General features: G+C 53.4%; 1 protein-coding gene across 1 annotated transcript in view; it reads left to right on the forward strand.

Annotated features, from left to right (window-relative positions):
* Positions 1-13,838, forward strand: part of GALNT2 (polypeptide N-acetylgalactosaminyltransferase 2) — a 189,986-nt gene that overhangs the window by 166,702 nt on the left and 9,446 nt on the right. Inside the window, exons 17-20 of the mRNA XM_077751686.1 lie at positions 2,654-2,780; positions 8,252-8,344; positions 8,675-8,758; positions 10,538-10,664. Of these exons, the coding sequence (XP_077607812.1) occupies positions 2,654-2,780; positions 8,252-8,344; positions 8,675-8,758; positions 10,538-10,664 (431 nt within the window). The remainder of the gene's footprint in view (positions 1-2,653; positions 2,781-8,251; positions 8,345-8,674; positions 8,759-10,537; positions 10,665-13,838) is intronic.

Genomic DNA, 13,838 nt, shown 5'->3' on the forward strand with positions numbered 1-13,838 from the left:
CCGCGGAAGGGCTTGAGGGTCCTCGGGTCGGGGTGAGGCAGGACCGGGAGGGAGGGGCTGGAGCGGTCCCTGCGTGGGTGACGAGCTCTACAAGGGCCACTCCCGGGGAGTCTTCCACTGTCCCCAGAGGGCGAACAGGTGTAGCAAGAGAAGTCCTCAGTCTCAGCCTTTTTGACACCCCTCTGACTTCTTGTTGGGAGTGCTGGGTAGGTGCACACCAGTGGGTGTCCACCCTGCGTGGCATGTGGACGTGTGTCCTGAGAGGTGGGATGCAGGGATGCCTGAGTCAAGTCCAAGGCCACCTCCACGTGCACCACATAACATAAGTCTAATGGAAGCAGCCGAATCCCCAGTCCCTGTGAGACACAGGAGTCGGGCTCCTTGGGCACATTATTGTCATTTGTGCCGTGTCCCCAACAGCATTAGGACAGATGCTAACTGCTTCTGGGATATCATCTCATTTTGTGCTTGCTTTTTTATTTTTTCAATCGAAGTATACTTAAACACAGCACTACAGTTTCGTTAGTTTCAGGGGCACAACGTAGAGATTGTTGCCAGCTCTGTGCATTTCATTTCATGCCTTCTTGAAGGGCCAAGGCCTTGCCTGAGACCTCACAGCTGGTTGTCAGCAGAGCCAGGAGGCAGACAAGCTGCCTGACTCAAAAGCCACCAAGTTCTCTTGCGTACTCGTTCCCAAGTTGTAGCATCCCCAAGTTCAAGGGCAGTCAGAGCTGAATGTAATCCTAACTGCGTGTGGCCTTCCAAATCCCCCACCAGGTTTAACAGATTGCCCACACGGAAGCCTAAGGGTCTTCCTAGCCCCCAGTTGGAATGTTCCAGTTAGGCAAACAGATACTGCAACTTTTATTTTCCTGAAATGCAGAGCACTACTTATTCAAAGCTTTGTTGGGCACGAAGAAAGTCAGAAACCCTTCCCTGAGAGGCGTGGGTGGTCACGACCCCACCTGTTTCAAGGCTCTGAGGGAGTCGGTTACGAAAGGCCCACCTCAGCTGCATGGACCACTCCTTTCTAGCCAGTGAGGCGCTTCCTACTTCAGTTTGCTGGATTCAGTACTGGGAACTTCCATGGTGCCCGGAGCAGATGGTATGTGCCTTGAGCGGTGCCGTCCGGGCGCCCGCTGTCCCACACAGGGCCTTGTCGAGAGGATTTGCCCAGCAGCCCGCTGGTGGTCTGCCTGAATCCCGCCTTATTTCTGATCATTTCTTACTGGCGGCAGCGACTACCATTTCTGGGCTCGCCACATTCTTAGGGGTATGAAGTGACGTCGAGGAAGTGCCCTTTTATACAAACCGTGAAGACTTCTTGCAGTCACTTAGATGGTGGGTGAGGAGGACACGTTCCTGGTCAGGGGCTGCCAGGCTCTTCCAGAAGCCAGCCGTGCGCCGAGCTTTTCCCGATACAGATGCTCAGGGCAGCGTGCATGTTGATGTGGGCCTGAGCGTCTCATTACTCCTGCAGGTAGATTCTGTCAAAGCAGGTGAACCATTGGTTACTGACTAAGGAAGTCCATGGCCAGCTCCAAGGGCTCTGTGTTACTCGAGCGTCCCTGGTCATTCCCACAGTGCATAGGCACCTGTGAACTTGTCAGATGACTTGAGGCCTGCTAATAACACACAGTTCTGGCGAAGCATAAATTCTGAAATTCGAGGGAAGAGTTGTTTTCTCCTGAACAGAGAAAGCCCAGCTGCGTTCTCATGGTCGGTGCACTGAAAATAAGTTTTAGAGGGAGTTGGCCTCTATGGTGGGTGGCCAGTTATATCTGAAATCAGAGCCCCATGGTGGGCGTTTCATGCCTTTTGATGGAAGTTTGTACAGCTTCCTGGTGCCTTTTCTAATGGTGTTGATACAAAGCAAGTGCAAATGTGATAGATCCCAAACCAGCTAGTGAAGAATTCAGTGCAAGCATTTCATCAGTTGATCCCAGTGTTGCTGCAGACACGCAAGGCCTTGTGCCCAGAGCCCTGCGCGTTCACAGTAGACCAAAGAATCCCATTTGTCTGCAGGTGTCTGAATCGGAAAAGTGTTTCTGCCTGCTCTTTCATTGCTGGTTTTTTTTTTTTTTTAATTTGGAATCGAATCCTTTAATGAAGCCATGGGATTTGGTAACAGAGATCTAGCCGACTCCGTAATTTGGATCTGTGCTAAAATCGAAGCTAGTGAGTTTCTTTCTTTTTTGTCTACACCGCCTTCCACTTCTGTAAAGCAACACCACTGTGGAGACACCCTCATAGTGAAGTGGAGTAGCAACTTTGGTTTGATTTTTTTTTTTCTCTCTCTCCAGCTTTATTGAGGTGCGATTGACAACTTAGCATTGCGTGTATTTAAGGCACACAACATGATGATTTGATGTATGTTTTGACTATAGTCAAGCTGATCTGCGGACACATACTTTCTTGATTGTGCCACAGACCCAGGAAATACTGGGTGTGTCTGATATCTCCACCGTGGAGCGTTCAGGACCGGGTTCTGGAAGGAGGCAGGCTCCTTATTCACATCTCCTTCAGTAGATGAGGGAACGAGAGCCCTTGGATGGGATGGTGGCGGATGGCCGTCAGGTACCTTGTCCGGGGTGGCTGCTGTTCAGAGCAGTCCGGGGCTCCCTCAGTCACCCTGTCTCATTCATCACCTCAGAGATCTCATTCCGCGTGTGGCAGTGCGGCGGCAGCCTGGAGATCGTCCCCTGCAGCCGCGTGGGACACGTGTTCCGGAAGCAGCATCCCTACACCTTCCCGGGCGGCAGCGGCACCGTCTTCGCCCGGTAAGTGGTTGCGAGGGAGCTGAGCGGGGACAAGAACATGGGCGTCCACCACCCAGTCAGGACTTAACCTCGGGCTGTACGGAAACAGGTGTCCTTCCCTGGGGTGCCCCTCAGCAATGACAGGCATCAGCTGTGCCCACGGCAGCGTGGGTGCCCCTTGGGGACATTATGCTGAGTGAGAAGTTGTGTGCTGTAAACCCCGTTTCTTGGACGGTGTCTGAAGGACGCGGCTACGGTGATGGGGAGCAGATGGGGGTGGGGCGGGGGCATGAGTACAGAGGGCCAGCCCGAGGGGTGTCCAGGGTCACCGCGCCAGCCTGCATCCTGATGTGGGGGTAATCACACCAGTCCATACACATGTGAAAGCACAGACAACTGGACACCCTCCCAAAAGGTATGAGAAAGCGTTACAGTAAACAAGAGGAACTTATTTTTGGTATATTACCATTCAAGCAGCACGAAAGTCAGGCAGTACTAAATTCAAGCCAGAGAGACGTGGCATCTGGGTATGATTTATGGTACATGACAGATACATCTTCGCACACAGATAGTTTTCTGAAGAAGACAGGCCAGTCACCCAGTATGGGCCTATGGGTTGTTTTCTGGAGAATTCTTTCAGATGCCAAAGCTAAAACAGCACCAAGCCTTTGGCCAGCCTGGCCCCGGGGTACTGGGAGCCCTCAGCCCCACATCTGAATAGCTAAATAAGACCGCAACCACTGAGAAATGGTGCTAGGGGGATCCGAGAAGGATCCCCTGTGGTCAGGTGGTTGAGTGGGAGAGGGACCGGACGTGGAGGGACCTCTGAGCAGGTGGCACTTGCAGACCCAGAGGTGGGAGGGAGGAGCTCTGGCCTCCTGGGGAACAGTGCTCCCACAGGACGAGCAGGTCCTCGGCGCTGAGACCAGGACCGACCCTAGGGAATAAGGGGACAGTAGACAGGGTGGGAGAGCTCAACCAGCCCCCGCCTGTAGGTGGCGGGAGACTTGGGATAGTGTCTGGATGCCGGGGGAAGCTCCCGTAGGTACCTGACTTCTCTGTTTGAAGCTTTAGCGAGGTTTCCGTGGCCTCCGGGCAGAGGGTGGCCAGGAGGGGACAGCAGGAGCAGGGGCTCAGGAACCTCTGAGAGCCGTTGCAGGGGCCAGGCAGGGCGGAGGTGGCGCAGGCGGGGCTGTGGCTGTGAAGGCGGAGCGCCAGCAGGCAGCCTTTACGGTGGCCCGGCTGTGGCAGGTGACCAACTACCAGGAAGTACGAGTGGGTCCCAGGCCCGCGGTCAGCATTGCTGACCCGGTGCCCTGACCGAACCGGGAGAACTGGAGAGAGGGTAGCAGTGAGGAGACGTCAGTGAGGCCGAGTACCAAATAAAACTTGTGACCAAGGTACCTGCACCTTTGTTTAAAAATCTTTTTAACGTTTATTTATTTATTTTTAATAGTTTATTGTCAAGTTGGCTTCCATATAACACCCAGTGCTCATCACAATAAGTGCCCTCCTCCATGCCCATCACCGTCCTTCCCCTCCCCCCACCCCCATCTGCCCTCAGTTTGTTCTCGGCATGCAAGAGCCTCTCATGGTTTGCCTCCCTCCCTCTCCCCAACTATTTTTCCCCTTCTTCTCCCCCATGGTCCTCCATTAAGTTCCTCCTAATCCTCCTATATGTATGCACTTTTTTTTTTTAAAGCTGTTTAGAAGAGACACTTCACTGAAATGTCTGGCCCCTGAGAAGTCTGTGCCCTAGAGGCCTGGGCAAAAGACTGACTGAGGCCCCAGAGGTCTGCCAGGTCTTCGGTGAGTCTCTGAGGCCCTCTGCCTCGGTTGACTCATGTAAAAGATGAGGAGGCAGAATTAGATTATTTCTGAGATCCCTTTCCAGTCCCACGTTCTCTCTGATTTTGTCTAATACATGGCATTAAGTGTGTAAGTATTTCCCCATTAACAACTGGGAATTCACAACAATAGCTAATATGTAGGTGGTGATTCATCTGCGTCGGGCCGTTTCCCAGTACTTTACCAATGTTAGCTTACATCACCCTCCAAAAACCTTATGAAAGAAGCACTCTGATGAATCCCCACTTTCAGGATAAGGGGAAGCTGAGGCAGCGAAAGGGTCATCCCCCAGTCCAAGTTCACAGAGCCGCAAAGCACTAGAGCTAGGCCACCACTAGGAAAGCCGGGCTCCGGGCTCCATGTCGTTACCACACACTGATCTTTCTATCCAGATGCCTAGGTGTATGTAGTAGTGTCTGAGGTCGCTGGAATTCGTGAATCAGATACAGATTCTAAAAGAGGCAATAGAACAAGACGCAGAGGTTGGTCTCATTTATGTAGGTTAGTTTGTCAGTGAATGAGTGAGTGATGAATGAATGAATGAATGAATGAGTGAATGAATGGAGTGATAGCCCCGGCAGGGTCCTACCTTGTTGTACCCCTCCCATGTGCACACATGAGAAAGGGTAAGGCCCACCTTACCCACCTGCAAATTCTCTCTTCGTCCCTGTGGTTACCGTAGCCAGGTCCCTCAAGACCTGTCGAGAGTGATCCATTTCAGCACGTCACCGCATTTCAAGCTCACTTCCTACGAGCCCTGTGCGAGACTGCAGGGTGTTGGGTGTGTGTTGGAGGGTCTGCGTGACCTCGAGTTTACCCAGAGGCCAGGGATGGCCCCAGTCAGAGTAGCAGCCTGGCGGTGGGGCACATCCCTCAGAGAGGGGTATTTGGTTTTAAGTTTAGAGCGCATGGCGAGACTTCACCCATACGATCAAAATTAAATACAAGAAACCAGTGGGTTAAACTTACCGAACTGTTTTCCATTATTCCCACCAAGCGGTAGAACTGGGCCAGGGGAATCACACCCTCCTTTGCTGCCTGCTTCCTGAGACAGCTACCCTGTCGGCACTGAGTAGTATAGCGGTGGCCAGAGGGGAAGCAAAGGCAAGGGGAACCTGGATAAATCAAAGTGGACCTTTCCAGGTACCACTGTATCCATAGCTCCAAGAAGACCGTTTGGCATATCGTAGGCACCGAATAAATATTTGAATGAATGAATGGAAACTGGCACTGAGTAAGCACGTGAAGCCTGTTGGCTGGGACTACCTACATATCTTTTTCTATTAAGTAGACAGAAGGATGCTGCTTTGCATTTAGAGATTGTGAAATGACTTAGTGACTAAGGTGATTCAGAACCACTGTGTGATTGCAATTCAGAAAACCTTGGAAGCGGTGGCGCTAAAAGGGACCTAGGAGGTGCTTGAATCTAGCCCTATCTTCTAACTGATGACAAACCCCAGTCCCAGAAGACTGAAGTTACACAGCCCTTTGGACATTGATTGGGGGCAAATTGAGGCATGGGCTGCTTCCTTCATCAGACCCCAGAATCCCAATAAGAATATTTATTGGCTCTTCTGAGAAATAACACTTACGGTCCAGCATCCCAGGCACTTCAGATCTTTACATGCTCATTGTTGAACATATGTATTTCTTACAGAGCGAAAGGAAAAAATATCACCAATCTCATGAACAAAGATAGTAGTAGTCTTGTAACAGGGGATCCATCTCTCAAGCCCTCTCCCCTCCCCCTCCTCTCCACTCCCTGCACACACACGTCTATCACACACTGTTCTCTGGTCTGTTTTCCTTTCACCCAACAGCCGGCCAAGGGCATCTTTCCGCGGCAGCACATAAGATGTACACCAGCATTTTCAGCAGCTACAGAGAAGTCCATTTATTTGATCACTTCCCTGTTGATGGTCCTATGGTTTCTATTTTTTTTTTTTTTGTCTTTCTAAACAATGCTGAAGTGAACATATTTTCACATATATATTTTCCTTCCTAGTTGCTTCATCTCCATGAGGTAGATTCTAGAAGTGGGAACTACCAGATCAGAGGAGGGGTAATTCATATTATCTTGTCTGTCTAGTAAGTGGCATTTGAAACAGTTCATCTGTTTCATGAAGAGAAAAAAGGGCTCTACATCACTTTAGGTGAAACGTATATGCCCTGAATAGAAATTATTTTAGTAATTGTAGCTCAAATCATTTGAAAGGCTCACCATTTAAAAGAGACATTTTTGGTAGAGCAAAGGAATTATTTTCAAAGGTGAACACTGCCTCCCTAATATATTCATTTTGGAAGAACATAATGTGTTCTCTATGGCTTCTTCAGGAGGGGTGAGTCTAGTTGGGAACCGAGGCCAGGATATGGGAGCAGAGAGGCTTCCTGCATGAATGCTCTTCTGAACGGGCTTTGCAAAGCTGTCGGCAGGGTCAGATGCGGGCGCCTGGGCATGTGGGACCTTTAACACAGGCTGTGTATGCTAAAGCAGTGTGTTCCAGTGGTCTTACCAATCATACGTCATGGTTTTGAGACTTAATCACATGGTTTTCCTGCCTTCTAGAAAAGCCCATTCCGTTTGTGCACAGGGTAGCTAATTAGAGCCCCGGATGTGGGGCATACAGCTACTCTCCCCTTCACATCACGATTCCCTATCCAAACAGGACGGTCTGTCAGCTCAGGTCCACAGGGGAAAAAGTCTTTTTTTAATAGGAATTCTTTTTTTTTTTTTTTTAATGTTTTACTTAAACATTAAAGAGAGAGAGACAGTGTGAGCAGGGGAGGGTCAGAGAGAGAGGGAGACACAGAATCCGAAGCAGTCTCCGGGCTCTGAGCTAGCTGTCAGCACAGAGCCTGATGCGGGGCTCAAACCCACGAACCGTGAGATCATTACCTGAGCCGAAGTCAGACACTTAACCAACTGAGCCACCCAGGCACCTCAAATAATAGGAATTCTTATCTATTTTTAATTTCTGCACAGAGCTGTCAAGTAGTGTCATTTTTAAAAATTTGTTTAATGTTTATTTAATTTTGAGAGAGAGAAGGGGAAAGACAGAGTATGAGCAGGGGAGGGGCAGAGGGAGAGACACAGAATCTGAAGTAGCTCCAGGCTCTGAGCTGTCAGCACAGAGCCCAACGTGGGGCTTGAACCCACAGACTGGGAGATCCTGACCTGAGCCGAAGTCGGTTGCTCAACCGACTGAGCCACCTGGGTGCCCGTCGAGTAGTGTTAACAACCATGATGAGAAGGGCCGATGTGGGGCCGAGGAGTCGCTGGCCATGCCCCCTGCCACAAGGTGCTGGACTCAGTCCTTCCTGAGGGTGCAGCCCCCATCTCTCCTTCCCAGACCCTGCCTGTGCTGCATTTCTGACCCTGACTTTTGCTCTTGGACGATCGTTTCTGTGAAAGACTGGAACGTGATCTCTATTTGTTCAGTGAGCACCCGCTGAATGCCAGCTACCTGCAGACACGGGCCTGGGTGCTGAGCACGGACAGCCCGCTCTCTGCGTCACTGCCAAAGCCGCAGGCCCTTCTCAGAGGACCTTTTCCCAGGTGGCACACCAAGCAGACGAGTGCCCACAGGGTGGCGCTGTTGGACAGGAAGCGGATCGCAGCTCAAGGAGATTTATTTTGTTTCTAGCAACACCCGCCGGGCAGCGGAGGTCTGGATGGATGAGTACAAAAATTTCTATTACGCAGCAGTGCCTTCTGCCAGAAACGTCCCTTATGGAAAGTAAGCGTGACTCGCGCCCTCTCGTGCTGCTTTGCTCAGGATCTGTGGGGGTTGGGGGGGGCCCCTGGTCAGCCTGCTCCCCAAGAACCACGCTGCCGCCAGAGTTGAGAACAGGCGCCCAGGCGTCACAGCAGAGGCTTCTGCTCAGGGCCAGGCGAGGGCCTCGGCCAGGAGGGGTGTGGGAGGCGCTCGGGGTCCTGGGGACAGGGTCGTGCACGGCCCAGGGTCAACTGCCGCCTCCGTGCCGCTCGCAGCAACAGATCTGCAGATTTGACGGGAGGAGCTCACGAATTCTTCACGTTGTTAAAGGAGTCTTGTTTCCCTCTTCAGTATTCAGAGCCGACTGGAGCTTCGGAAAAAACTTAGCTGCAAGCCTTTCAAATGGTACCTCGAAAATGTCTACCCAGAATTAAGGTAAGCCGCTGGCGGGGACCTGGGGTTGGGGGGTGTTGCGAGGGCTCAGGAGCAACGAGTGTCAGAGAGGCAGTGAGGCCTCAGAAGGTGAGGAAGTGAAGATTGCACCTCGGATGAGAGGACAGGAGCTGCCCCCCCCCCCGNAATGCAGTTTCACCCTTTGGACACCCGTGATCTGGGGTGACCCTGGACTGTATCCGAAGCATCACGCACCATGCTCGCAGGTGACTGCCTTGCCCCGCCTGTGCCAGGCAAGGGAGACCCAACTCCTTAAGTGTGCTGTGCCCATAGTAATCACTGCCGTTTACCGAGTGCTTCCCTTGAGCTCCGCATACGGTGCAATGTTTCAGGTGATACATGCAGCAGCCTATTCTGCAGGTACCATGCAGAACAGGGGGTGAGGCGCAGAGAGAGCGGGAGGTCTGAGAGATGCAGGAGGCAGGGTACAGATGCGGGTTCAATCCCAAGGCGTGTTGCCCCACCCACCGTGCCCTGTGTCTGTGGCACGGCCACCCAACAGGGCCACTCAGGTTCTCCCTCTACCAGGTGAAGGTCACATCCTAAGTCTACTGGGAAGGTCAAGCAGCACAGGAGCACAGTCATTGNTATCACGCACCACGCTCGCAGGTGACTGCCTCGCCCCGCCTGTGCCAGGCGAGGGAGACCCAACTCCTTAAGTGTGCTGTGCCCATCCCATAGTAATCACTGCCGTTTACCGAGTGCTTCCCTTGAGCTCCGCATACGGTGCAATGTTTCAGGTGATACATGCAGCAGCCTATTCTGCAGGTACCATGCAGAACAGGGGGTGAGGCGCAGAGAGAGCGGGAGGTCTGAGAGATGCAGGAGGCAGGGTACAGATGTGGGTTCAATCCCAAGGCGTGTCGCCCCACCCACCGTGCCCTGTGTCTGTGGCACGGCCACCCGACAGGGCCACTCAGGTTCTCCCTCTACCAGGTGAAGGTCACATCCTAAGTCTACTGGGAAGGTCAAGCAGCACAGGAGCACAGTCATTGCTTTTCTTTCTTTCTTTTTTTAAAATAAGTATCATTTTTTAAAAAATTTTATTGAGTATTTTTGAGAGAGAGCACAAGCAGGGGAGGGGCAGAGAGAGGGGACAGAGGATCTGAAGCGGAATCTGGGCCCACAACAACGAGCCCAGTGCAGGGCTCTAACTCACCAACTGCAAGATCACGACCTGAGCTGAAGTCCTACACTCGACCGACAGAGCCACCTAGGCACCCCTCATTCATTGCTTTGCTTTTCTTTTTTAATGTTTGTTTATTTTTGAGAGACAGAAAGACAGAGTGTGAGGGAGGAAAGGGCAGAGGGAGACACAGAATCCACAGCAGGCTCCAGGCTCTGAGCCGTCAGCACACAGCCCGACGTGGGGCTCGAACTCACAAACCACGAGATCATGACTTGAGCCGAAGTCGGACACCCAACTGACTGCGCCCCCAGGCGCCCCTCATTCATTGCTTTCCTAAGGAGCTTCCAGCAGACGAACCCTGAAGGATACAGGAGTTTTTCCTTTCCAGAAACATTTTCCTGATGCGGAATAGAAAGAATGCTCCTCCGCGTGATCTTCAGTCCGGGCTAGAAATCCAGGACATGGGGACATGCTCCTCAGGGACACCACCCGCCGTGGGCAGGGGACACGGGCTACGAGAGGCCCTCCCTCGTGGTTCCCGCTGCGTGCGATGAAGTCCCCGAGCAGAGGGGTGGGTGGCGGGAGCCGGGGGTCCTGCGGAGTCCCGCTGACGATTCTCCTGTTGCTCCCAGGGTGCCGGACCACCAGGACATAGCCTTTGGGGCCCTGCAGCAGGGGACCAACTGCCTGGACACCTTGGGACATTTTGCTGACGGCGTCGTGGGAGTCTACGAGTGCCACAACGCGGGGGGCAACCAGGTACGTGCTCAGGCGGAGCTTCAGCGCCCGGAGACCCGGGGATGGGGGGGGCCAGACCCCACGTCCTAGGGGTGCTTCTCCTGGGCCCAAGACGTCTGTGAGGGGCTCCTGCCTTCTGCTGGTCACGTGCGGGCCGGCGGCCACCAGGTCCCGGGGGGCGTCACGGGGAGAGGCCTGGGGCCTTCGTGCAGGCTTGGGCCGGGGTTAGTCTCCTCCCTCTCCTCCCCTCCTCCTCCTCCCCCTCTTCTCTTCCCCCTCCTCCTCCTCTTCCTGCCTCCTCTGTCCTCCCCGTGATGTGCTCACACCCAGAGCACCTGTTCTGTGTCCACATCCATGTCCAGGCCCTGCATGCGCCTATCAGCACCTCCCTGCGCCCCAGTGAAGCAGGTACTTACCCACGGTCCCCGCAGCTGCCGCCAACGTCATTACGGGTCCCCAGCCTGTTAGACAGCAGTGGCTTAGCCAGAAACAGTAATGATTACTAACTTGGGTCTCACACACACACGGACACACACACGCGCGCACACATATGCACACGCACACACAGACACGCACGCGTGTGCGTGCGCACACACACATACACACACAGCTTTTCCAGGAAACGTAAAACCCCACCTCCTTCTACCGTCACTGACAATTAGACCAAGAAGGCTCGATGGGCCTAACCAGGTCTGCGTGTTCCAGAAGACGGCGCTCTAGAGAGCAGTTTTCTCGTGAGATAATAATAGGTGTTTGGTGAACTGCGGGCTTTGCACACAGAAAAGGTTGGGTGATGCTCAGTGCTCTCATCTCCTTGAAAACATGCCAGGCTCTCAGGGCCAGCAGTTTATAAACGGGGTGAGGTGGGGGTCAGAGGCAGCTTAACTCCGTATATCCCAGATGTATTCATCCCAGAACCTTTTTTAAGAAGAATTATTTTTAGAAGCCGGTGCCTGCTCCCATGTAAAGTTGGCGGCTCCAGCGCCCCCTGGGGAGCCTCTACGCAGACCGTGATCCCCGAGCGCTCTCCCTCCTCTCCCCACTTGATGATGGTGGCTTAGAAGATGCTCAGAACCATCTGGATCCCCTCAATCAGACAAGGGAGGGGGAACCAGCTTCGGGCGGCAGGCAGCGCGGCCCAGCACGTGAATGCCACCCCCACCCCCACCCAGGCTCCCAGGGTCTCCCTTCTGTCCCCAGAGCCCATCCTCTGGTCCCTGGGGGACTTCCCAGGGACAGGCTGTGAGCTTTGGGTGCAGCTGGATTTACGGATTTCAAGTAGTCGAGCCCATGAGGTGTGGGTCCTCATTTGTACTCTTTCCCGGGCCCCACAAATGTGAGAAGTCGGCTGGAAGGAGGATCCGTGAAGAGGAAAGGAAGAAGGAGAGGAGGAGGAAGGCCACAGGCCAGGCAGTTTGTTGGTTGGGGACAGGAGCAGGGGAGGGGGAGGCACTGTTCCCGCCTTTCCATCTGAGGCACTGAAAATAAATGTGGCCCCACTTCCTCCTGGGGACTGCGCTGCCTCCGTGACATACTCGGCCTCACATAACGGGTGGTGACACGGGGCGTGTGGCATGGCTGTCACTCTTGTTCTGGCGCAGGTCTGACTGATTCTCCAGAAGCTAAGGCTAATCTTAGAAAGGCGGTGCAGGTCTGTTGGCACGGCAGTAACAGCTGTGTGGCTCACGCCTGTGGAGCGGGGCCTGCGCAGCACACAACAGAGGGGGTGTGAGCCCAGATGAGTTACCATCTCTGTTGTTAGACTTTGTGTAATTCCACCTTGGCTTCACCCTCCCCCCATTTCATTACCGGAGTTCCCCTCTGTCACATTTGCGACGTTCAGATGGTCCCATGAAAGTTAAAGGGCTCAGTCCTTTATATTTTAGCAGCTCTGCTGGGCAATGAGAAGTCTTACTCTGTAGAGCATCTCAAAGTCATTTTTCTTAATGTTTCTTTATTTTTAATTTTTTAATGTTTGTATTTGTATTTGAGAGAGAGCACACGTACAAGCAGGAGAGGGGTATAAAGAGAGGGAGACACAGAATCCGAAGCAGGCTCCAGGCTCTGAGCTGTCAGCACAGAGCCCAACACGGGGCTTGAACCCACAAGCAGTAAGATCATGACCTGAACCAAAGTCAGATGCTTAACCAATGGAGTCACCCAGGTGCCCCTGTATTTTGAGAGAAAGAGAAAGAGAGCATGATCTGAGGAGAGGCAGAGAGAGGGAGAAAGAATCCCAAGCAGGCTCTGCACTGTCAGCGCAGAGCCTGACGTGGGGCTTGAACTCATGAACTGGAGATTGTGACCTGAGCCAACTGAGCCAGCCAGGCACCCCTCTGTGGGACAGTTTAAAAGTAAGTGTGCGGGCTGTCAGTGAAGGGTTTCCCGTTGCCCCCCACCCTGCCCTCCGCATCTCAGGCACCAGCTTCTGTCCTGGGCTCTGTGCTTGGCTCTCACCCACCCATATCTCAGGGGGTGGATGGGACCTCTTACCCCACAGCTGGTAACAAAAGCTGCCGTGGCCTGTGTGATCACCCCCACCAGCGATGGCTGGTGGCCGTGGCTCTGGCTCCCCAGATCCTGCCTGCAGATTGGTCTCTCAGCCCACAAGCACCCCTCTGGCCTGCCCGGTACATCACCCGTTTACACCTGNGCCCCCCCCACTTAGTCTCAGAGGTGTCCTGGTTATAGTCCCCTTATTTATAGGCACTGTAGCTCACTGAGGACGAGCTGCTCACGAGGCGCCATCTTAGGGGGAGGAAGTAGATTGGGACAGTGGAGGAGGCCAACCAGAGGCAGCTGCTCCCAGCTCTGTACACAGGCGACCGTGCTGTGGCCCAGCCCAGACCTTGGCCTGTCCCAGAGCCTGCGGCTGTCGTGACGAACAGACATGGTGGCCTGTGCGGAATACTCCGTTCCCACTCTTCTTTCCTCTTTGCTGGTGTGAGGCCATGGCTGTTCTCGCGTGGGGTGACATTCCCTCCCTTGCAGCACATAGTTGCCGGGGACCTGCTGTGCCATATGTGCCCCCTCAGGTCAGAGACAGGAGGACCCAGCCCTGTCTCTCTAGGAAGCAGGTTTCCACTCTCTCTGAGCACTCTTCCTGCTAGGTTCAGTGCTGGAACCTTCCTGAGAGCTTTGAAGACAGACGGATGCCAAGTGCCACACCCAGAAAGCCTGGGTTTTAAATAGGCT

This window comes from Crocuta crocuta, unplaced genomic scaffold (genome assembly GCF_008692635.1).
Source record: "Crocuta crocuta isolate KB4526 unplaced genomic scaffold, BGI_CrCroc_1.0 scaffold59, whole genome shotgun sequence".
Classification (NCBI taxonomy): domain Eukaryota; kingdom Metazoa; phylum Chordata; class Mammalia; order Carnivora; family Hyaenidae; genus Crocuta; species Crocuta crocuta.